This window comes from Eurytemora carolleeae, unplaced genomic scaffold (genome assembly GCF_000591075.1).
Source record: "Eurytemora carolleeae unplaced genomic scaffold, Eaff_2.0 scaffold112, whole genome shotgun sequence".
NCBI lineage: Eukaryota > Metazoa > Arthropoda > Copepoda > Calanoida > Temoridae > Eurytemora > Eurytemora carolleeae.
In genome coordinates this window covers 128,800-151,243 of record NW_019396053.1, presented here as the reverse complement: position 1 = coordinate 151,243, position 22,444 = coordinate 128,800, and the positions used below count along the sequence as shown (strand labels likewise).

The 22,444-nt window shown below is 32.9% G+C and overlaps 4 protein-coding genes across 4 annotated transcripts in view; 3 read left to right on the top strand and 1 right to left on the bottom strand.

Moving 5' to 3' along the window:
• LOC111705779 (F-box only protein 4) overlaps nt 1-460 on the bottom strand; it is a 9,773-nt gene extending 9,313 nt beyond the window's left edge. Inside the window, exon 1 of the mRNA XM_023478447.1 lies at nt 364-460. Coding sequence (XP_023334215.1) covers nt 364-453 — 90 coding nt within the window. The 5' untranslated portion in view covers nt 454-460. The remainder of the gene's footprint in view (nt 1-363) is intronic.
• Nucleotides 461-1,530: 1,070 nt separating this feature from the next.
• LOC111705767 (corepressor interacting with RBPJ 1) lies at nt 1,531-5,555 on the top strand (the record flags this gene model as incomplete). Its single annotated transcript, XM_023478419.1, is given in 6 exon segments — nt 1,531-1,692; nt 2,536-2,624; nt 3,278-3,423; nt 3,676-3,816; nt 4,178-4,300; nt 4,906-5,555. Coding segments are annotated over 6 exon segments (1,167 nt in total). The 3' UTR covers nt 5,431-5,555.
• On the top strand, nt 5,545-9,313 carry LOC111705775 (transmembrane protein 186). The gene is made up of 6 exons (XM_023478433.1): nt 5,545-5,768; nt 6,857-6,911; nt 7,364-7,467; nt 8,487-8,575; nt 8,648-8,712; nt 9,081-9,313. The coding sequence occupies exons 1-6, from the start codon at nt 5,564-5,566 to the stop codon at nt 9,232-9,234; spliced, it is 672 nt and encodes a 223-aa protein (XP_023334201.1). The 5' UTR covers nt 5,545-5,563; the 3' UTR covers nt 9,235-9,313.
• Nucleotides 9,284-22,234, top strand: LOC111705757 (BRCA1-associated protein). Its single transcript, XM_023478408.1, has 21 exons — nt 9,284-9,370; nt 9,452-9,532; nt 10,878-10,971; nt 11,754-11,834; nt 12,200-12,266; nt 12,509-12,591; nt 14,084-14,184; nt 14,821-14,906; nt 15,193-15,281; nt 15,697-15,775; nt 15,957-16,014; nt 16,392-16,483; nt 16,738-16,809; nt 17,481-17,548; nt 17,944-18,072; nt 18,598-18,748; nt 19,055-19,187; nt 19,910-20,034; nt 21,055-21,147; nt 21,266-21,304; nt 21,675-22,234. Exons 1-21 carry the CDS (start codon nt 9,349-9,351, stop codon nt 21,807-21,809), a joined length of 1,878 nt encoding a protein of 625 aa, XP_023334176.1. The 5' UTR covers nt 9,284-9,348; the 3' UTR covers nt 21,810-22,234.
• The last annotated feature ends 210 nt before the right edge of the window (nt 22,235-22,444 follow it).

Below are 22,444 nucleotides of genomic sequence, written 5' to 3'. Positions count from 1 at the left end.
AATTCAAAATAAATATTTTTTTGTTGAAAATAGTTGAAATCTAGGTCATGTACAAAATTGATAGGAGGGGGGGGGCTGGGAGGTCCAAAAATCGTATACTAGGACAGACCCCAAACTGAAATACAAACCAATTATTTTGACCTCTTATAAAAAATTGAAATACAAACCAGTTATTATGATCTCATAACAAACTAAAATACAACCCAGTTATTATGATCTCTCATAACAAACTAAAATACAAACCAATTATTATGATCTCTCATTACAAACTGAAATACAAACCAAACTAAACTACAAATCGACATCGGGGCCAAGCACTGCAGAAACAAATATTGCTTATTACTTTTGATAAAGATAACTTACCTCTTTCTCCTGATCTTTCAACATTCTTACAAATCCTCCCTTCCTGGCCGCCTTCTGTTTAGACCTAATTTTTCTGAAACACATACACATACATAGTTTGGTCCAAATATCGTATACTAGGACGGACCCTTGAGGTCTCATCAAATTTCATAGGAGGGCCCCAAAGTCCCTAAAGCGGTTGCTAGGAGGGATCCAAACACTTTAAAGTTCTACTGAACTAATTGCCATAAACTACAAATAAAAAAAAATACCAATTCTGCATTGGCCGGTAGTTAGTAGATTGATTGATTAACGTTTATTTCTATGTGCATCCAAAGGCGAGCACCTTAAATGTATGGTAGGTAGTCACTAACTATGATGATGATACACTCTTATTGCAACTAAATTAGATGTTTAATACTGATTCCTTCATGCATGGATCCATCTCATCGAGCTCATCTAATCCAAGTTATATATTTGCAATTTTTTGAGTTATTTCAACACTCAATAGTCTTAATTGCGAATTGGTCTTTTTTCATTTCTCTGTGTCATAACAACATAGAGCGAAAGAAAACTAAAAATGCCGCGACGAAATACGTAATTTTTTTAATTAAAAAGTGCTTTCATTAAAATTTATTAGTTTCAAAAATGTTGATTTTTATGAAAATGTAATTGGGTTTACCAAAAATTTTTTGGAAAATAAAAATATATTTTGACCTTTTTTATCGAAGACGACAAAATTTAAGCAAAACGTAGTTCGGCATTGTTGTCTGTTGATAAAGAAAGCATCTGAACTTTTTAACTTATTAGTTAGTTATTAGTCAAATGAGGTGAAATGTGATCGTTGTTTTCGCAGCGTTTGGAAAGAATATTAATGTTTTTTTTTAAATTATCTATAGAGGTCTTTATGACTTATTTATCAATTGGTTGATTTCATCATACATAAAGCAGCGTGTATTTTTATACGCCTTAAAAATGAACTTCGGTATCATGTAATGTTGATAAAATTAAAATTGACGGTAATTTCCTAGTATACGATTTTTGGNCATATTATAATATGTATTATGATCTTGATTTATCTCTAATAAATCTTACTTACTTACTTACTTACTTACAAATGAGAAGCATGTACAAAATTGTTTGAATATAGGTAAAAAGTAATTTCCAATATATCTCGATTTATTTCAGAAAGTGAAACTCGTCCAAGATGGGGAAGGGCTTCAACAACTACATGTGCAAAAAGTTCTTCCACCCTGCCTCTGCGGACAACTTGAAGAGGGTTTGGATCGCGCAGAAGAAGACCGAGGTGGAGAAGAAGAAGCAGGACGAGCTGAGAACCCAATATGACAGGTCAGTGTTATTTATGATGCTAATGAGAATCTCCAAATGTTTATTAAAAAATCCGCAAGTCGTAAGTTTCGAATACTCATCTCCCTCTCCTTTCAGAGAATCGTTATTTATTATGTATTTCTTACTGGAAGCAATAAGAATTCTAAAAGATTTAAACGATACATATCCATAAATCTGATTTTTCTTCAGAAAATTAAATTAATGAATCGTATTATCTTTTTGTTTATATGAATGTCGCATTTATTTTCACCTACATTCTCAAAACAGCAATGTCTAAAAGGAGATTCTTACATTTTTAATCTTGGTAATTTCGTAGAGAACGATTTGTGGACCCCCCCCCCGCCCCCCCTTCCCATCAATTTTGTACATGGTTATCATTGGTCATGTGGCTGCAGCGCCCAGCCCCATAGCCTGTCCTTGCCGCAGCGCTCGGCCCAAAAATTGTGTAAACCTAACCCATAAATAATATTAATAATTTTGCTGAAATCATGTACAAAATTGATAGGAGGGGGGGGGTCCAAAAATCGTTTGTTATTAAAAAAAAATCCCTTTTACGAACAAATAAGTCAGATAGAATAATTAAGTTGCAATTTTAAATGGAGATTTGTAATATTAATAGTGATTATAAAATTAATCAAACTTTTTAGTAAACAGACAAGGTCTTTTACCAGTCAAATTCAAATAAAAATTGGTATTATACAGATTCAGACCGAATGGATGCGACTTCAGATACGATTGTGCAAAAATTATTTAACCTTTTCTCATAAATTCTTGGTTCCTTAGTTCCTCTTCAGAGGAAAAATTAAAATTCTTGACTTTTGTAAAAAGGTTTTACTTTTCCAGGGAGCAAGAATTGTACCAGAACAAGGCCCTGCTGTCCAAGGAGAGCAAGGATAAACTGGAACTCAACTTTATGTATGAACCTCCACCAGGTACTTACTTTGTATGTTTTATCAAAAACTTCTAAATCCCCCCTCATTATGTGATTTGTATTATTACGTATGTCGATATTGATAAGGTAGCACCTTATACAGCTCAAGGGTTCATCTAGGATTAATTTTAAGGATAAATATTTGCATCATTACACCCAAACATGCTACTTAAAAAGATTTAGGGAGATGAAACCTGCCACCAGACCGTAAATCTTCCACAAAATAAAGTCTTAAACGTACTATAAAATCTCTCACGTTCCACAATTTCTGGAATAACCCTTGGTGTAACTCGTATGTAGTCAATCAAGTAAAACACCTGGAAATATGGTTCATATGTGTAAATTCCGACATTTTGATTAAAGGGACTATGCTTGTAATTGAAGTGTTGCCCCTCAATTTAAAAAACCTCTATTTGATTTATAGTGTAGTAGATTTCGTCGTTTTTCAACTCCACAACTCACATTTACAAAAGGAATCACAATTGAAAACAATCAATTACAATGATGTAGGGGCACTGTTGTGAATCGGACATGTCACTTTATAGATGTAGGGTTACTTAGAAAGACGTCTAGAATTTATAAAGTGGTTATCTGCTCTTTAATTAGGATCCATCTAAAGAAGGTTTCAATTTTTGATGGTTGTTCTTGTTTAAGGTGTGAAGAAGATAGGAGAGGAGGAGAAGGGTGAGGGCGGGGAACCTGAATATAAGTTTGAATGGCAGAGAACCTGGGGACACGCCCCTAAAGAGTCCTATCTAGAGAAAGGAGATGATTTCATGGAACAACCTTTTGGTATTCAGGTCGGTTAGACATGGGTGTATATTATCTTGAAAAATAATTCTCCCTCAAATTTAAAAAGTTTGTTTTTCTGGGGTTTACACAAAATTCGGGAAAATAAATGTATTTTAGAGAAAAATAGATTAAATTTTGGGTAAAATGTATTTTAAAGGGTGATAAAACTTTTATTTTGATTTAAAATATCTTATTTTCACCCCTGGGTTTCCTTGGCTATTAAATCCTGTCGTCAGTCTAACTCCTTGTTGTGTTTCTAGGTGTGCCAGGCCAAGTGCATCAAATGTGGCAAGTTTGGGCACATGAACACGGATAAAAGGTGTCCGCTCTACGGGAAGAGTTTAGATCACGACGCTCCAATTCAGAACGTTGATCAGAACAAACTTATCGAAGAGATGAAGGAAGGGTCATTTAACTTTTTTGTTAGCGCATTAAAATTAGTCTTAAGATAACCATTTTTTAGTAAATAAAGGTTCAAAAACTTCAATGAAATACCAGTTAAAAAAATAAAAAATTAAAAGTTTCTTATCAGATAAAAAAGTAAATCACTATTGCAAAAATCGTCAAAAAAATTTAAGCCAGAAAAACAAATGCATTTTTTTTTTTTTTTTTGATTTATACTTATGTAGACAACTAGAATCAAAACCAAGATTAATTAATTATGTGTTCCGTTAATCAATTAAAAAACCAAATTATAGAATCTAAAATTGTTGATGAAAATTGTTAAATTAAAGAAAGTTGTTAAATGCTCGGTGTTGTTAGGCTGAAGGACTGGCAATGAGATACAGTTCCTGGGATCTGAAGAAGGAGGTTGGACCTAACCACGCTATGGTGGAGGAGGAGAAGGGAGTTGACCGGGTCGAATTACTCAAGACAATGAGCAAGGTTGGTTCTACAAGGCGTTTAGTGACAGTTTTCGTTTTTCAAATACCTAGGTTGATTCTCAAACCTTAAAAAAATATTGTCCACATCTTCGGAAGTATTTTTCCCGTTTTTCTATATAAAAAATTACACTTACAGTTGGACTGGAAAGGACCAGTAAAAACATTTTGTTTTAATCTTTTTGGTGAATAAGTTCTATGCCGTCGTTTCTTAAATATAGGCTAAAAGTAAAAAGGGTACTGACATGTAAAATGTTATTTCCACTGTTAAACTAAAAGGGCAGCTTAACTTTTCAATTTACAAATAAAGCTTTATTTTTGTTTTGTTTGTAAATTTCTGATTCAATCTGGATCATTTTTCGATATAATAGCATTTGTTTTCTCAAATAATAAACTAGTTTTTTTCTGTAAATAACACGACCAAACCAGAAATTGTATAAAAAGAGTTAAAAATTTTGGATTAAAAAAGGCCCAAGAATTTGGTTAAATGATTAATTTCAAGTTCATTATTAAATTATTGTTTGAGATCCTTTTGTTTTAATTGATTTTGATCCATTATTAAAATGTGTAATGAGGATCCAGGATTTATGATTTTTTTCTTTCTTGCAGGAAGAGAAGAAAAAGCTTCTGAAGAAGTTGAAGAAGATGGAGAAGAAGGAAGCCAAGAGGGATAAGAAGAAGAGAAAGAAAGGATCAAAGTCAGATTCCGAAGATGATTGGCAGGAGAAGAAGATAAAAGGAGCAGCTAGTCCCGAGATATATTCGAAAAATGGAGACAAGAGAATGGAAGATGAGAGAAAGCAAGATAGGTCAAGGAGTAAAGACAAACGAAGGAAATCAGATAGCGGTGACAAACCAAGAAAGAGATCTGAAAGTCGAGAAGATCGCTCAGATAGAAAACGAGATAATTGGGAGAAGAAAATGGATAGATCAGAAAATAGAGATAGGAAACGAGAAAAAAGATCGGATAGCAGAGACCGGAAAAGGAGTCGATCCGATAGCAGAGACCGGAAAAGGGACCGATCCGATAGCAGAGACCGGAAAAGGGACCGATCTGTTAGCAGAGAAAGAAGGCGAGAAAGACCCGTTAGTAGAGACAGGAAGAAAGAAGATCGTAGGAGGGATCGGAATTAAACTTGTGAACTAGATGATATATTGTATTGCCGAAATTTTTTGTCTTAATTCTAATTCTAGTTCTAATTCTAAGTTGTCAATAGTTTGTGTAAAAATGTTGATTAATGATTAACTTCTTGTTGCAGGATTTAAAATGCTAAAATGTTTTGGTCAGAAGAGCTTGTGGAACAAAGTGACTAATCACAAAGCTGTCAGTATTGGCGGATTTCCCGAAACATTTAGAACATGTTTAGGTTTTCCAAATCATAAAGTGACATCATCATTTACTACATTTCATCCCTTGCAAGAGAAAACACTTGTGGAGAGAAATAATGAAATCAATCCAGAGAGATTTAAAGGAACAAGATTGATTTAATTTTAGATTCATTGATTAAATTCTAGGTTCACAGATTGAAATGGATTTAATTTTAGATTCATTGATTAAATTGCAGATTACTGATAGAATTGTAGATTCGTCGATTTAAATTGATGTCCATTGATTAAATTGTAGATTTATTGAGTAAACTGTAGTTTAATTGATTTAAATTTTGATTAATTGATTTAAATGTTGATTAATTGATTGAATTGTAGATTTATTGATTGATTTGTAGATTCATTGATTGAATTGTATTTTTATTGATTGAATTGTAGATTTATTGATTGAATTGTAGATTTATTGATTGAATTGTAGATTCATTGGTTGAATTGTAGATTCATTGATTGAATTGTAGATTCATTGATTGAATTGTAGATTCATTGATTGAATAGTAGATTCATTGATTGAATAGTAGATTCATTGATTGAATTGTAGATTCATTGATTGAATGGTAGATTTATTGATTGATTTGTAGATTCATTGATTGAATTGTAGATTTATTGATGGAATTGTAGATTTATTGATGGAATTGTAGATTTATTGATTGGTTTGTAGATTCATTGATTGAATTGTAGATTTATTGATTGAATTGTAGATTTTTTTTATTGAATTGTAGATTTATTGATTGAATTGTAGATTCATTGATTGAATTGTAGATTTATTGAGTGTATTTTAGACTCATTGATTGAATTTTTGATTTACTGGTTACAAATGTTAAATCATTTGTGTGAATCAATCTTACTCCTTTTTTTTCGTTTGCTAATTTATATATTTTATTGAATGATATTATATTTAGTAAGTTTCTTGAGCCTTTTTTTCATTAATGCGACGATTATTGATTTTGATTAGCTTATTTGTTGCCGTTTTTTCAATTATTTCGTGTTCAATTAATTGGTCGTTTTTGGTTTCCTCCCGAATTTAAATTGCTTTAAAAGAATAAAAGTGGATTTTTCAAACAAAATCCAAAGTTGACTGTTTAAATTTTTAATTGAATGAATTGATTTTTACTATTGGAAAACGGTTAGAATGGATTTCCCGGATTGATCGATTGATTGAATCTTGTCACTCAAGGCTGGACTACAGTTTACAGATTTCCGTATATAGTAGCTGCTAGAGTTATCTGCAGGTTGGTCAGACCAGTATTTATTTTCAACATTTCTAAAATGGTAGAAAATAAAAAATAGTAGGGGAAAAGTATCAAAAAGAATTAAAAAACTGACCTTTTAATGTCCCATTTTTTCTTCCAAATCATAAAAAATAATTCCGTGCCGGGTCGGGATTATTCTCAAAATGATGTATACTCTTTAATAGTTCATCTCTTACAATGATTCTGGAAGGGTTGAGGTATATTTTCAAAAATTTAATGAAGATCGAATTTTGATGGAGACAGATATTTGAAATTTTGATCATTCATAAACCTTCCCTGTGGTCACGTGATGTCCCACAAAAAATTTGGGCCCGATCGGTTCAGCCGTTTTGACGTTTATTGGATACAAACAATCAAACAGACAGACAAACACCCAAACAGACAGACAAGCCAAATTTATATAGATATAGACCCATGTATATTTGTATTAGGTTGAAACTATATCAGAGTTTAATAGTTTGTACCTCTGTTCCCGCATCCTTTGCTTTACTTGAACGCGGTGCAATCACTCCTCAAGTTTGCTCAGGAGTCATTGGTAACATTTTTTATTTCATTATTTTAGAGGTTTATCGTTTGCTTAAAAATCATGACAAAATTAACTTTAGGTTATTATCTATACATTATTTAAGAGTTCAAAAGAGAGAAAAATCTCTTTTACTAATGTTTTCATTTCTGAACAAACTGCTTAACCGAAAGGATCTTAATCCGGATCCGCTAAAATATGCTGAACAACGGTTCTGTAAAGAAGCGGCAAAATTTTTACAAACACATTAATTTTGATTTTTAATCATTTAATGATAAATCAAGTTTCATCATCTTCAAGGTGGTGTGTAGTGCCCCGAAGGCAGTCAGTGGGTTCCGTTGGGTTTCCTTTCAATTTGATTTGCATAGAAATAGCAAAAACAGTAAAAGAAAATATTTTTAAATCGTATTACTAAGGTGTAATGTTGGATGTGCATCAGCTTTGCCACTGGGCTGCTATACAGTATACATACACTACATAAATTAGTTTTATTTTTTATTGTAAAATTTAATTTTATTTTTATGTTTAAAGCTAAATATGTTTATGTAAATTAACACGTTTCACTTTTATTCTATCCTATTATAACGCTCTGTAAATAATCACCACTACTCTAGGATGATCATTTTGGGTATTTTATACCAGAGTTCATAGATGGTTTTTGGGGAGGATTTTTCTTGCCTGGTTCGTTGGATCCATAATTTACCAGATTCTTAATTCAAAATAGAACTGGGATGTATATGTTAAGTAGTAACGGTCTGGGGGGCCCACAATGGGGTCTCTTGCAGATTTCAATTCCTTATGATTCCTTACATGCTGACGACGAAGAAATCTTCTATAACCAACTACGAAAGTAGAGTTCATATTTATTTTAAATTGTAAAAATTTGTTTTTGTTTAAAGAAATTAGTAAAGACTTACTTAAAAAACTATTCATAAGTTGGATCCAGGGATGCGTATCATCCGGATCTTCGTCAAAATTAAATGGATCCTAAGCATTTGATTTTATGTATATTGTTCAATGTTTTTGTTTAGGATTATGCTCTATAGCTCTGTTAATGCTGTACTTGGGAGGAGAATTCTTTAGAAAAACCGTTGGATTTATATATTTAAGTCCTAGCAAGGTAGCTTTTATTTTAGAATGATTTTTTGTTATTAATAAATTTTTTTTTTGCAAGTTATTTTTATTATTTTAGGACGAAGTGATTGTTAGTCATTTAACATTCTTTGGGAACCGGAGAGATGTATTAATAGATATAAGGGACACAACATCACAAATATCTTACATTCAAGATGTTACATTTTTTATGCTCACTTTTCTTGTCTGTTAGTTTGTTTATCTGTCAGTAATGTCAAAAATGTGATTCGTCATTTTCTAGCTTGGAAATGATAAGTATTAAGTTCTCAAATCAGCTCATATTGTTTCTAAAGAAGAAATGCGCAAGTTACTTTGTAGAAAATTCACAATTGGAAAATAACCAACTTTCAGGGAACCATTGTGAATTGGACATTTCAATCTATGAATGGAAAGTCACTTCAAATTATGCCAACAGTCCCTTTATGTAAATTCACAACATTGTTGTCTTCAAATCATCATTGTTCTCTTCTCTATATGTGATTGATGTTCAGTGATATAATGGCGCTGGATGAGACAGCAGAAATAACCAGCACAATATTCTGGAAAATTAAATTCCACAGTTCACCGAAAATCTACCTCATATCTACTAGATACGGCGGGATTAAATGCAAAGAATCATTTCTTCATATTTTCGGAACTCTATAGAAAGACGACTTTTCATCCTTCCCGTTAATAATATTGTTAATACTTATTCATACATTATTCATTCTTATATATTTTCAGATAAGTCCAGGAAAAGGCTATGTTTCAAGACATAAAATGACCGTGCATTATAATCTGGGTAGGGTATTATTATTTATTAACTATTAAAAAATTACTTTGAATTCAAATTTTATAATTGTTACAATTTAATTTTTGTCAGCAATTGAAACTGTAGACTCGTGTCCACCTGTCAGCATAGACTATTCATCTCTGTCAAGTCAGCCCTATAAAGCACCAACAGGTTAGATTCTATTCTTCACTCAGCAAAACTCAGCAATTGAAACTGTAGACTCGTGTCCACCTGTCAGCATAGACTATTCATCTCTGTCAAGTCAGCCCTATAAAGCACCAACAGAGTCCAAAACTAAAGAACGAAAAGTTTTGACTTAAATTTTAAGTTCATGGTTAAATGCCATTTCTGACTTAATTTAAACCTGAACTTTAACCGTGAGGTTAAATATTTAACCCTGTGGTTAAATATTTAACTCGCCGAAATCGACGAGTTAAAATTTAAACACAGGTTTAAATTATCTTGAAATCCTGCATTTTCCCTATTTGTCTATTATTCAATCATCATTCAGCTGCAGCTGAGAAAGCGGCATTCAACTTAACGATATATTTAAAAATGAAAACCTTGTTAAAGAAATTTCACGTTTTAGATAAATTAATTTCTGGATGTAAACCCAAAAAACGGTTGTATGTTTTGTTTTCGGTTACGTAAGAACAGCTGATTAGCGATGGTTATGTAATATTCTCCGTAAATCCTTTTCTCTGATTGGTTCAGATTTTCCCGGGAAATTCAAATTTAAAATTGAGAAAGTTTAATATTTAAGTAGTTATTCATTATTTTACAGAACTTTTAACCTCGAACTTAAAATTCGCGCATTCTTTAGTTTTAGACCCAGGTTAGATTCTATTCTTCACTCAGCAAAACTATTTTGCGAGCTTTGTCTACCGAAGACCACATTTCAGGGGGTGTATATTTTCTAGAAAAAAAACAAACAAACATTTTTCTTCCCCTTTTTTGAAGATCATTTTCCCCCAGAAAGTTTATATGCTTGTGGATGTGCGTGGAGCTTTATTCGCTAACTTTTGAAAAATAAAAGAATTTAAGTAAAAAAGGTATCCAAAAGAATGAAAAAAGTTGCCTTTTGATATCCAATATTCCAATCCTCCCTTTCAATAAAGAAAACTAAAATAATTTAGGATGTAGTGGGGTGTATATTGTTATAAATACCCATTACCCATACATGCTCATGGAAAAACCACGAATCGGGAACGCAATTTTTAAGCGTTTTTACGACTACTAAAAATGTCCCTCCAAAATATTGTATGTTTTCCTAAACGTTAATAATATAAGAAAAGGATAAAAATTTTTAAAAACATTGAAATAGCTTGGAAACCCATATTTGCCTTGAAACCAACCTTTAACTTTATAAGTCAACCTATCAACCTTGAATCTTTGACCTAAGCGAAGAAAATTCTCATAGTTCTACCGTATTCCCCCAATAAAAGTTTGAGACAAATCGGTCAAGGTGTTCATGAGTTAAAATAAAATGTGCACCGTTAATTTTTTGATTTATCAGTTTGTGGACAAATTGGGAAAAGTAGAACCGAGACGGAAAGAAAACGTGAGCGAGGAACAAGAGAACCCGCAGACATTATCATTGAAACATTTAGGTAAATAAAATAGATCTGGGACCATGTTAATAGAGACAAATGTAGTTAAAGTACTTTGATGTAGTTAAACCACTTGTTTTGTGCACCGCTTCAAGCCGAATCGGAATGGTTTAGCTTAGTCTACGCGACACAAATATGTGGTCGTTCAATATTCATTAAATCTGGTTCTGGTCCTTACGCGACACAAGTATGTGGTCGATCGCTACTCATTAAAACTGGTTCTGGTCCTTGGATCAAGAAATAATTTTTATCTAAAAACCACGAATGGATTTTAATAAAATATTTGATGCTTAAATTAGCATTGCATCCGTTTTGAGTAAAGATGTGTGTGTATCTAGTCAATGGTGTATGTTTTCCCGGAAAAATCTCCCCCCCCGGCCCTTTTAAAAAATCATGCTTTTTTCCAAGCAGTTAACTNGTGGAATATATAATTATATATTGGATTAGTATTGGATCTGTAGAGAGTAAGGATATGAGTGTATCTGGTGGAATATATAATTATATATTGGATTAGTATAGGATCTGTAGAGAGTAAGGATATGAGTGTATATAGTGGAATATATAATTATATATTGGATTAGTTTTGGATCTGTAGAGAGGAAAGATATGAGTGTATCTGGTGGAATATATATTTATATATTGGATTAGTATTGGATCTCTAGAGAGTAAAGATATGAGTGTATCTGGTGGAATATATAATTACATATTGGATTAGTATTGGATCTGTAGAGAGTAAGGATATGAGTGTATCTGGTGGAATATATAATTATATATTGGATTAGTATTGGATCTGTAGAGAGTAAGGAGATGAGTGTATCTGGAGCTAGCGGAACTTCATCTTTATCCAGAAAATCATCAACAAGGTAGAGTTCATATACGTTAAGAAACTCATATTGTGAGGAAGTAATTATTTTATCTAAAGAGGCTGAAGTCAAAATTACAAGTTACTCTGATAGAGTGGCAGGTTGTTCAAAGTGAATTCCAAATCAATATTTTTGATAATTTCAATTGCGGGTCCTCCACGAAATTGGCGTGCGCATTGCAACTTCAGAAACAATGAAGAAAATTATCAGAATTAACCAATTTTAATTCTAGCAAAATGACGATACCTCCCACATTATTGATCAAATAATGGTCTTAAGAGTACCGTTGTAAATCGGGCATTGTCTAATTGAAGCTTAGGACACTTTAAATTATACTCCCTTTGAAAAATAATTTTTATCTCTAGATCCCTGCTTAGTCGTGAGAATACTCCTGGTTGGACAAGCAAGGAATTCCCTCCTCTGGTTACTAAGGTACATTTTAGAACAAAAACGTTTTTGCAGAACATTTTTTTTCGTTCCAAACCTATCATTAGCGATGGGAGACATAATTTTTTCAAGATAATATCGAATTCTGAGATGTAGTATAAAGTTTTAATGCAAAACCCAAAACTATCCAATTTTTCTGACAATTTTTTAGGATTCCAAAAAAGATGTTAATAATGGTAAAAATTGGGTTAATGATACTCGGTTGAAATCGGTATTTGTATAAATAGGACGATGTAGCCGGAGCTAGCAATGACGGAAGGACGGATGTAAAATCAAAAGAATCAACTCCATCGGATAGATCAAGGCATAGGTTCGCACAACGGGGTTCTTGAACAAAATTTTCCAAAAAAAGATATAGGAGGGGGGGGGGGGTGGCGAATTGACTTAACTGGTGGAGAATTTTTTCTCAAGATTCTTTTTCTGATTTGATATAAAAATATGATTTAAAGGAACTGTATGCGTAATTTCAAGCGAGGCTTCATGCAAAGACGTCAATTTCCGATTTAAAACGGGACCCTTCAAATCTTTGTCTGATCAAGTATGAATTAGATTTCCGTGTTTTTGTTTCTTGTAACTGTTTTCACATTTGCGGTTTCTCTGCACAAGTGTCTTGCGCATTTCTTGCTAATAAGAAGCAACGGAGAAATTATCAGAAATAAACACTTACTAGTTAGAAAAAACGACGGTATTTTCCACATTTTTGATTAATTAAACCGTTGTGATTCGGACTTTTCTAAATCTTGTTTTATGATCCCTCATGAAATATTATTTTTTTAATCATGACTCTACAAACTTTAAGTTTCTTTATTCAAATCTGAAGTGTTTTTAATAAAACTCATAAACCTACACACTTTTTTATTGTATAATAAGTTTTCGTATTATTTCTCAAAGTAAAATCATATTTTTTTTTTATATACGTGTTCAGTTTTTTTTTTAGATGACTGGGTAATATAAAGTCGGGCTTTCTTCTGACATTATTATTTCTTATGGGTTCTTTCTTCTTTTTGCTGGGTAAAATATATATGTAAATACAGGAGAATCGTTTAGTTCTAAATTATCTTCAGTCCTATCAGTTTGCTCATTTTCAAACCAATATTGAAATATCATTCTGTTTATTTTAACATTTTTTGCGTTTAAAAGGGGGGGGGAGTGATTTTTGTATACCATCAGAATTACTCTCAAATGTTTTCGATAACTAATGTTTATTTCAACTTCTAGACTTATTTAACATGTCAAATCTGCTTAATCTACGAGATCTAGAATATTTCGGGTCCAGGTTTAGAAATGTTTTTATATTAGCTTTCTTAGACAATAGACATGTATGCATAGACAGGCTTGTCTCCCACCCTTGAATTTCCACTCAGCACTTGACTGGGTTAATTCATCGGAACTTAAACGGAAAACTGAAGGGAGCTCAAGTCTGAAATCTTACATTGAAGATTTGACAGGGATTATTATTATTGTTATTATAATAAATTATTATATTGTATATAATATATCTTTTATGTATGTAACAAATGTAATGTGTGTAATATTGTAATGTGTATGTAATAAACGTGATATATTGAATGTATCTATCTGATATTATTTTATGTATTATATAAAATATGTATGTAATGGATCTTTGTGATGTATTTCATGGATCAATGTATTATATGGAATGTATATTAATATTAGGAGTCATCCAATAACTGGCGTTATTTATTTGGAATTTTCCTCTTCTTGAGATGAATATCGTATCAGAAAAGAATAAGTATTTCTATAAATAAAAAAAACGTTTTAAAAACCCGTATTTTTTCCAGGTCTACTAAAGACTCCTCCCCACTAGAACCTGACAGCATCAATTTTATCTCCGGGAACCCGTTCGTTGAAGTCACCAAAGGGATCATTCATCTTTTTAAAGGTATTCTTTTTTAACTTCATTTTTGATTTTGAGCTTCCGAATTTTATTTTTTCCTATTTCTATTGTTTGTTCCCTTTTTTGATATTCCCTTTTTTTCTTTTCTAATATTTGAATAATCTTTTTTTAAAACAAAATTTCCTGTCTTTGTTCTTGTTATTTCTGTTATTTTTTACCACTCCCCTCAGGTCATCATATAAAATGAGAATCTACATTTATACTTTGCTTGTCTGTCTGTTTGATTGTTTGTTTCCGATAAACATCAAAACGGATAAACCGATCGGGCCCAAATTTTATGTGGGATGGTCTATGGATGATCTAATTTTCAAAAATTTGTTTCAAACAAAATTCTATTTTTTAAAAATTTTGAATATCCACGATTTTTTTTTTTTAGAAAATCCGTGATTTTTTTGTTTGTTTTACAATGTATTCAAAAACAAAATGTTTACAAATGAAATAGAAGATGGACGCGAAGCCCCTTAAAGCCTAGTTTTGTTTTCATTTGCTACTTGTTCAATTTAAAACCAATTTTCTTTTGTCATTGTAATGTAAAACGTGGAATTTCCGCAGTCTATTAATAGTCCTATTTAAAGCGTTCATTTACTTTAATTCTTTGTACTAATCCAAACTGATTTACAGATGCTGTTCACAGAGAGTACGGTAGTACAGAGATGATGTGCATGTACGGTATACCGGCCAAACATAAAACATGTGATCTCATTCAGGTAAAAAAATTAATTGATTCTTCTTTCTAAACTATTATTATTATTGTTATTGTTATTGTTAAATGTTATATTGTTATTGTTATATTGTTATTGTTATTGTTATTGTTATTGTTATTGTTATTGTTATTGTTATTGTTATTGTTATTGTTATTTTTGTGAATCGCAATCTTTCCTCTCAAAAATTTGTCAATTGCCATTCGCATCTGTGGGATTTCTATACCATTCAAACGGTATTAATATTATTTTTATTATTTTAAAAAGATTTGAAATTTTTTTATTTGATCAGTTCACAGCACCCTGTCATGCAGATCTTGAGTACATGAGAATAATACATGATGGAAGTCCTAATCAGTACATGGTTCTTCTTAAGTTCAGGTACATAAACTAATTCTAGATCATGGTTCTTCTTAAGTTCAGGTACATTAACTAATTCTAGGACATAGTTCTACTTAAGTTCAGGTACATAAACTAATTCTAGCTCAACACATGGTTCTTTCTTAAGTTCAGGTACATAAACTACGTCTAGTACATGGTTCTTCTAAAATTTAGGTACATAAACTACTTCTAGTACACGGTAATTTGTATTTTTCAAGTTTTCGGTACATAAACTACTTATATTACATGGTTCTTAAGTTTAGGCACACACACTACTTTTAGAACATTATTTTATGGTTAGGTACATAAAATTCTTTTAGTACATGGTTCAATTAGTTAAAGTTCAATTTTCAGTTAAATCCATATTTTGCTCTGTACAATGTACATCAAACAACTGTACTGTGCTGTACTTCAGATCAGGACAAGCAGCGAGTGAATTCCACGCCGCGTACAATGGTCTCCCTTACAACAACATAGAATCAGATATATGCTCCGTAAGTATTTATTTAAAACAAAACAAAAGTGAAAAACATATTTGGGGTTTTTATGTCTCAAAAAAATTTATATTTTAGAGAATGAATTTCTTTAATCTGAAAGAAAAGATGAAAAAATTTACATTAACCGGCAAGTCAAAAATTATTATCTGCAAACATCCTAAAGAATACTTTAATCCAGGTGTTCCCTGTATCCTGGGTAGAACATTGCAAGGAGAGCGAATACTATCCTAATTCTGGTAAATATGAAAATATTTCCTAATTCTGGTGAATACGCAAACATTTCCTAATTCCAGATGGCTGAACCGATCGGGCCCTAATTAGCAAGTTAAAAAATTTGCCCGAAAAAAAATTCAGTAATTATTTTTCATTTTCATACAAAAACGGCAAAATGACTAAAAATGGTCACTTTCAGAGCAACAGTTGAAACCTCAAATTGAAACTAAACTGACTTATGGTAAACAACAACATTTATTTTCCACAATTTAGCGAATACGTCCATATTAATAATCATTTTTCAGCTCCGCGCATACCATCTAACATTTGGGGGTAAAAATTATTTTTACAATGGGGGGGGGGCAATGTCTTTGAAAGGAAATTTATTCCCCGTATACAGATACCGGTGTGGAGCTGCCCCACTGTACAATATGCTTGGAGAGGATGGATGAAAGCGTATCAACTGTTCTTACAATTCTCTGCAATCACAAGGTAGCAATTCAATCGGATTCTCTTGTCCATTTCTTACTGGATTTATTTAGTTTCATTCATTAAGTTGTTTTAATTTATAAATTTAATTAAATTAATTTTATTTGGTGGACCTGGAATTTAACGATGCCTGAAACACTGATAGCTGAAATTGTGATTTGATTGATCGATTTGATTAATTAACTGTGTGTTGATTGATTGATTGATTGATTGATTAACTGTTTACTGATTGAATGATTGATTGATTAATGGTTTAGTTTCATTCTGGATGTTTGGCACAGTGGGAGGATCCTACCTGTCCTGTTTGCAGACATGTTCAAACACCTGAGGTAGGACTTTAGACTCATACGTCGGAACTAAGGAAGAGCAAGAAAGTTATGTGTATTTTCTCGAAAGAATTTTTTTCTTTTTTATATTAATTTTTATAGAATAGGGGAAAATAAACGTTTTTTTTAGAGGGGAAAACAAGTGAAAGTTTGAAAAATTTATATCATATTTTCCTTTTTCGACCCCCCAGAGTATTGAAAATCATCTCCAGGGAGAGGGGAGCAGGGTAATTCTTGAAAATGTATACCCATTGAAGTTGTTCATCTTGTTCTTGTGATTCATTAATTCTGTTATAACCCCAATAATCCCCCTTATGTCCGCCACTGCGTGCAATACATGTACGGAATTGGTTAATAATGTTTTGCAAATTTTTGCTTTAATACAGAAAGAACTGTACACTGTTTCAACCCTGTAAGTACAAAATTTTATCACAGTAATGCAATATTGTGCAAGGAGGCACTCAAAGTTAATGTGTAGAACTATTTTACCAAATTTCTTATTTTTAAGTTTAGTGTGTAGAACTATTTTGCTAAATTTTCCATTTTTTGGATAAAAACTCAGATTTTCAAACGGTCTCTTTTTTTCTGTGTTAAATGTTATTTAACCTTTTGTAAATCATTTAATTATAAGCTTAAGATAATGTTAAACAAGATTTTAAAAAAACGTTCTCTAGGTGAGTACAGAACAGCTTTGCTCAGATTGTCAGTCATCCACTGATCTATGGATCTGTCTCGTGTGTGGGTATGTATCATAATCTTAATTTACATGTTTATGGTTTTTTTCTGCAAATGCTTGTGGCAAAATGGATAACCATAATTATTTTCTTGAAAAAATCATTTATCCACCTCCCCCCTCCCCTCCCGTCCAGGAAATACAAATGATTTTTAGAGAATAATAAATGAACTTCTGGGAAATAAGTATCAGAAAGATGCAAAAACTTACCGTGTGTTATGGTAATTCTTAAGATGAAAAATCTCCAAAGTTTTTAAATTAATCATCATTCTCAAAATAAGAATAAAAATTCATAAGGGAACTTTTTAAACGTTTTATTTTTGTTCTGGGAGGGAATATTTCCTTGTAAGATATTAGCTCTGCCACAGTAACCAATAATAATTATATTTTTTACCTTTGTTTAGATATGTAGGTTGTGGAAGATACGCTGGGGGACACGCCCATCAACATTTCCTGGACACCCAGCACTGTTACAGCATGGAGCTCGGGCACAACAGGGTCTGGGACTACGTTGGGGACAACTTCGTTCACAGGTTTTATTTTCATTCATCATTTTGTGTTCAGGGAAACTATAGAGTGAAATAGCGCTAAACTACATGGATTGATCTTGATGTCCAGTATCCACTGCAACCACTTGAGTAGGATAGGGGCTTGATCGCTTAATTTTTTAAACCCCTGTTGGGGTTCGAACACGGAATTAATTGAGTTCTTTGGCGGATACAAGTTTGCTTGTATCCAATGACTGACAAAATGGCTGAACCGATCGGGCCCTAATTAGCAATTAAAAAAATTTGCCCGGAAAAAAATTCAATGATTATTATTCATTTTCATACAAAAACGGCAAAATTTGAAAATGACTAAAAATGGTCACTTTCAGAGCAACAGTTGAAACCTCAAATTGTAAATAGGAAAGGGGGCCTGAAAACCTAGTTCACAAAAGATCAAATTGTAGTTCACGTGTATAATTAAAGAAAGTTGGTTATTTGAATAAGTTTTATAATTGTTCGCAATAAACATTGTTTTTGAACAATTTTACCTATTCGAGTTTTTGATTTTAGATTGGTTCAGAATACTAGTGATGGTAAACTGGTAGAACAGGAGGGAGGGGGAGAAGGTGGGAAGCGTAGTAGTGTTGGAGGAGTTCATGTTGATTCAGACGAGAAGATGGATAGTTTACAGATGGAGTACACATACCTTCTCACATCACAGGTTATATACACTTTACACTGTAGTAAACACAGATAGGAGAGGGAGGGGAAATACTTTTCGGCATTGCGCTCAACTAACCACGGTTAAGTTTGGGGTGTATTCTGCGGTTCGGACGAAAAACGGATGTGTTATGCCTTCGAACCCGCAACTAAGGTTTTATGGGTGCCAGCGTTCAGAGCAGAAATGCTATCATATTGACTCTTACTGCTGTTATCCTTCACTCTTGTCAAAAATTAACTTTATAGTTTTTGGATTTTTTGCTCCTTTTGCCTGCTTCATAATAATTATAGAAATCAACATTTTTAGTTGGAGTCTCAGAGAGATTATTTTGAGAGTAAGCTGGCTCGGATGGAGGAGGAGGCCGGGAGGGAGATGATGGAGGTCACCAGCAGGGCTAAACTAGCACACCAGGAGAAGGTTAAAATGCAATCAGAACTAGGTTAGTAGCAACAAATAAATAACATTGAGCTAATACTTGGATGGGTGACCGCTTAAGAATACTTAGTGCTGTAAGCATTCACTCTTTGATCGAAAATAAGCTCTTGACAATTGCAATTTGAAATTTCTTTACAAAATTCCTATATATGTTGCGTACAGCCGGCAAAACTGCTGGACCTATTGGGCTGCCATTTTTCGTGGACACTCATGGGTGGCCGGGGATTGCTAAATTCCAAATTTTTTTAAATAAAAAAAAATTCTCGGGCAACGCCTTTAAGCTAGTATGTTAATAAAACCACAGAATTCAAGTACAGTCATGATTATTATTATAATTGAAAGACGATCTGTCCTTCAATGAAGTTGGGGCTGACACTCCTAACCATCATAGCACATTCTTGTAGATTTTTCAATTTTTTGCAATAAGCAAAAACATCGAATCCATCAAAAAAAAAACTGACAGAAAAAATTGTATTTTTTAAAAAAAATTTTGTTAAAGCGATAGTTTTAATTGTCCTGAGGTATATAAGAAAATGTCTGAAATTTTTGTACTTTGGTATTTTATTGTGGTTGCTACCGCTGGGTCCGGAATTCATATGAATTGAAATGGTTCAGAATAAATCAGATTACTGGGTTTAACTGGAAAGACACTTGGTTTGAACGAGGAACAGTGGGAAATGACGTGTTCTTAAGAATCCTAAATAAGAGTCTTGTTTCTTGTTTTAGAAGTGTTAACTCGAGAGAGGATAAAGTTTGAAACCAAGATTGCCCAGATGAGTTCTAAACTCTCCAAACTAAACTCTCTGCTGGAGGAGGAGAAACAGCTGAATAGAAGTCTAGCTCAAAACCAGGTTACAAGTATTCCATCAGAACCAATGTGTATCTAAAAGCAACATGAAACATAAGATATAAATCAAAAATTTAAATGGGAAAAGGAAGATCGGACGGACCGTATGATCTGTGATCTCTACAAAGCTTGTGACCTCTATGATCTTTGTGCTCTGTGAACTTAGTGACTTCTATAATATTTGTGATCTATGAACTTTGTGACCTCTATGATATTAGTGATCTATGAAATTTGCGACAACTTTTCTGTGTGATCTATGAACTTTGTAACCTCTATGATCTTATTGATCTATGAACTTAGGATCTATGATCATTGTAATCTATGAACTTTGTAACACCTCTATGACTTTGGTGACCTCCATGACCTGTGTCACCACTTTTCAACCCTTAGTGACCTCTATCTTCATATTGTTCTTGATCACTTTTAGCACTCATGCAGACATTGTACACTTATAAAGCGACGTAAATCGGCCGCTCTACTGTTCAATAGAATACTATTCCAGTATTCACCTTGTTATGTCTGCAGGGTGGATTGAATAGGCGCAGTACATAAAATAAAACCGGTTTCTTCAGTTAGAGTACTGCAAACTTCACTGCAGTTCTCACGTCTCCAAACCATGAGAATTCCATCATCAGACCAGTAACTCCAGGGGCGTTTCATTAACAGATTGAAACCATTTGTTCGCGAAACAACATTGTACAGTCTCTGCTTTAATCTGACAAGTTTTAATATGTCTATCATCCAAGGAGGTTTATTGTTTTGTCGTCTTCGCTTGTCTGGGATAAATTTCTACATACAGTTTACTTTAGTTTGTGACTTTAATAACCTTTGTTACCAATATGATCTTTGTGATCTAAATTATCTTTGTGGTCTCTTTGAACTTATTGGCATCAATATCTCTTGACCCTTATGATCTTTATGACATCTGCGACCTTCTGCGACTTGAACGACCGTGGCGACCTGTAAAACTTTAATGGTCTAAAACTTCAAGAAATTTATTACCCTCTAAAACCTAAATGTTCAGGAGGATTGGCAGAAAAGATTGCGAGCTACCGAGATAGAGATGAATTTGCTTCGAGTACAGAAGGATGACGAGGTTAAGGAACTCAAAGAGCAGGTGGAACTTTTTAATTTCTTACAATTTTTTTTATTGCTTCTTAACAATTATAGAAAAAGATTTTATTCTTGAAAATTTTAAGCAACATTTTTTGATTTTTTGAAAATTATAATTTTAGGTTCGAGATCTGATGTTCTTCCTTCAAGCCCAGGATAAGGTATTTTTTTGCTTATATGGTGAGCTACTAATCAAGTATATTTAATGTATTTTGCTCCCGTTTTTAAAGCCTTGAGTCTGATAAGGGTTATTTGTTTTCTTAGCCTTAGCCTTACAAATGATTTTCTCTTAATGGCCTCGTTTTTATTTAAAAACCCAATTAAATATTTTTCTCTAAAAACACGAATCTGTAAATTTTACTGCCAAACTCCGTAGAAAGAAAAGGCCACTTTATTCAAGAACAATTTTTAGTTATTTTATCAGAGGTTTATTTTTTTACTAAGAGACGTCCTCCTATTCCACACTTTTATGTATCCCACTATATAACCCTGTTATGAATTATTATTGATAATATTTGCATTGTTGTTTAGATAAAGGAGTCTCCTATGCGAAGTGAGCTTGAGGCCGGAAGTATAGTTGTGAGTGAACCTGGCGAGGTCGCCGAGGCCGGGGGAAATAATACCCCCAGGAAACCTGGCAAAGGGAATAGAAAACGAAAGAGTTAAATATTCACTTTTTAAAAGTTTAAGATATTTATTTACTTTTATGTTTAAAAGTGATAGGTACTGAAGACGCATTTTCAAGTGATCCTTCATTTGTAGAGTGAAATGTTCCATTCACAACGGTACCCTCTAAACCTTTGTTCAATTAAGGCTGAGTAAGATATCCAATTTTTTTCTTTCGGAAAATTGATTGTTAATAACTGTGGTTTCTCAATAAAAGTGCTTTGCAGATCTATGCTACAGAGACTTTACAGGAAAGAGTTAAACGTCAACACGTGTTAAGATTGAAATCAACGATATTGTTACCCAGATAAAAGTTGTAAGGATACCATTGTGAATCGGGCATGCCACTCTCTTTAAATGAAGAATAAATTGAAATTACTTCTTCAGTCCCTTAACGTGACACATCTGAGCTCGCGATTTAAAAACTTCGGCTCGAGTCGCAATTCCTTAAACCCGACTTTAAGACCCAATGTTCGGCCCAACTCTGACGACAGCTTGTGTCACGTGATTGACAGCTGCGAGATTTTAGGCTCGACTTAAGGAGTTAAGCCCAATGAAAATAAAACCGACCTTGGTTGGTTTTAGTGAAGAATAAGGCTCAATGTTGGGTCTTCTTCTCATCAAAACCCGGAATG

Bases quoted from the DNA above. Each gene is read 5' to 3' on its own strand.
- LOC111705775 (XM_023478433.1), top strand. From the start codon at position 5,564: ATGCTAAAATGTTTTGGTCAGAAGAGCTTGTGGAACAAAGTGACTAAT. The intron at 5,769-6,856 runs GAACAAGATTGA...TTGTCACTCAAG, and splicing joins CAATCCAGAGAGATTTAAAG to GCTGGACTACAGTTTACAGA. The intron at 6,912-7,363 runs GTTGGTCAGACC...TATTTGTATTAG, and splicing joins GCTGCTAGAGTTATCTGCAG to GTTGAAACTATATCAGAGTT.
- LOC111705757 (XM_023478408.1), top strand. From the start codon at position 9,349: ATGACCGTGCATTATAATCTGG. The intron at 14,185-14,820 runs GTATTCTTTTTT...ACTGATTTACAG, and splicing joins GATCATTCATCTTTTTAAAG to ATGCTGTTCACAGAGAGTAC. The intron at 16,484-16,737 runs GTAGCAATTCAA...TTAATGGTTTAG, and splicing joins CAATTCTCTGCAATCACAAG to TTTCATTCTGGATGTTTGGC.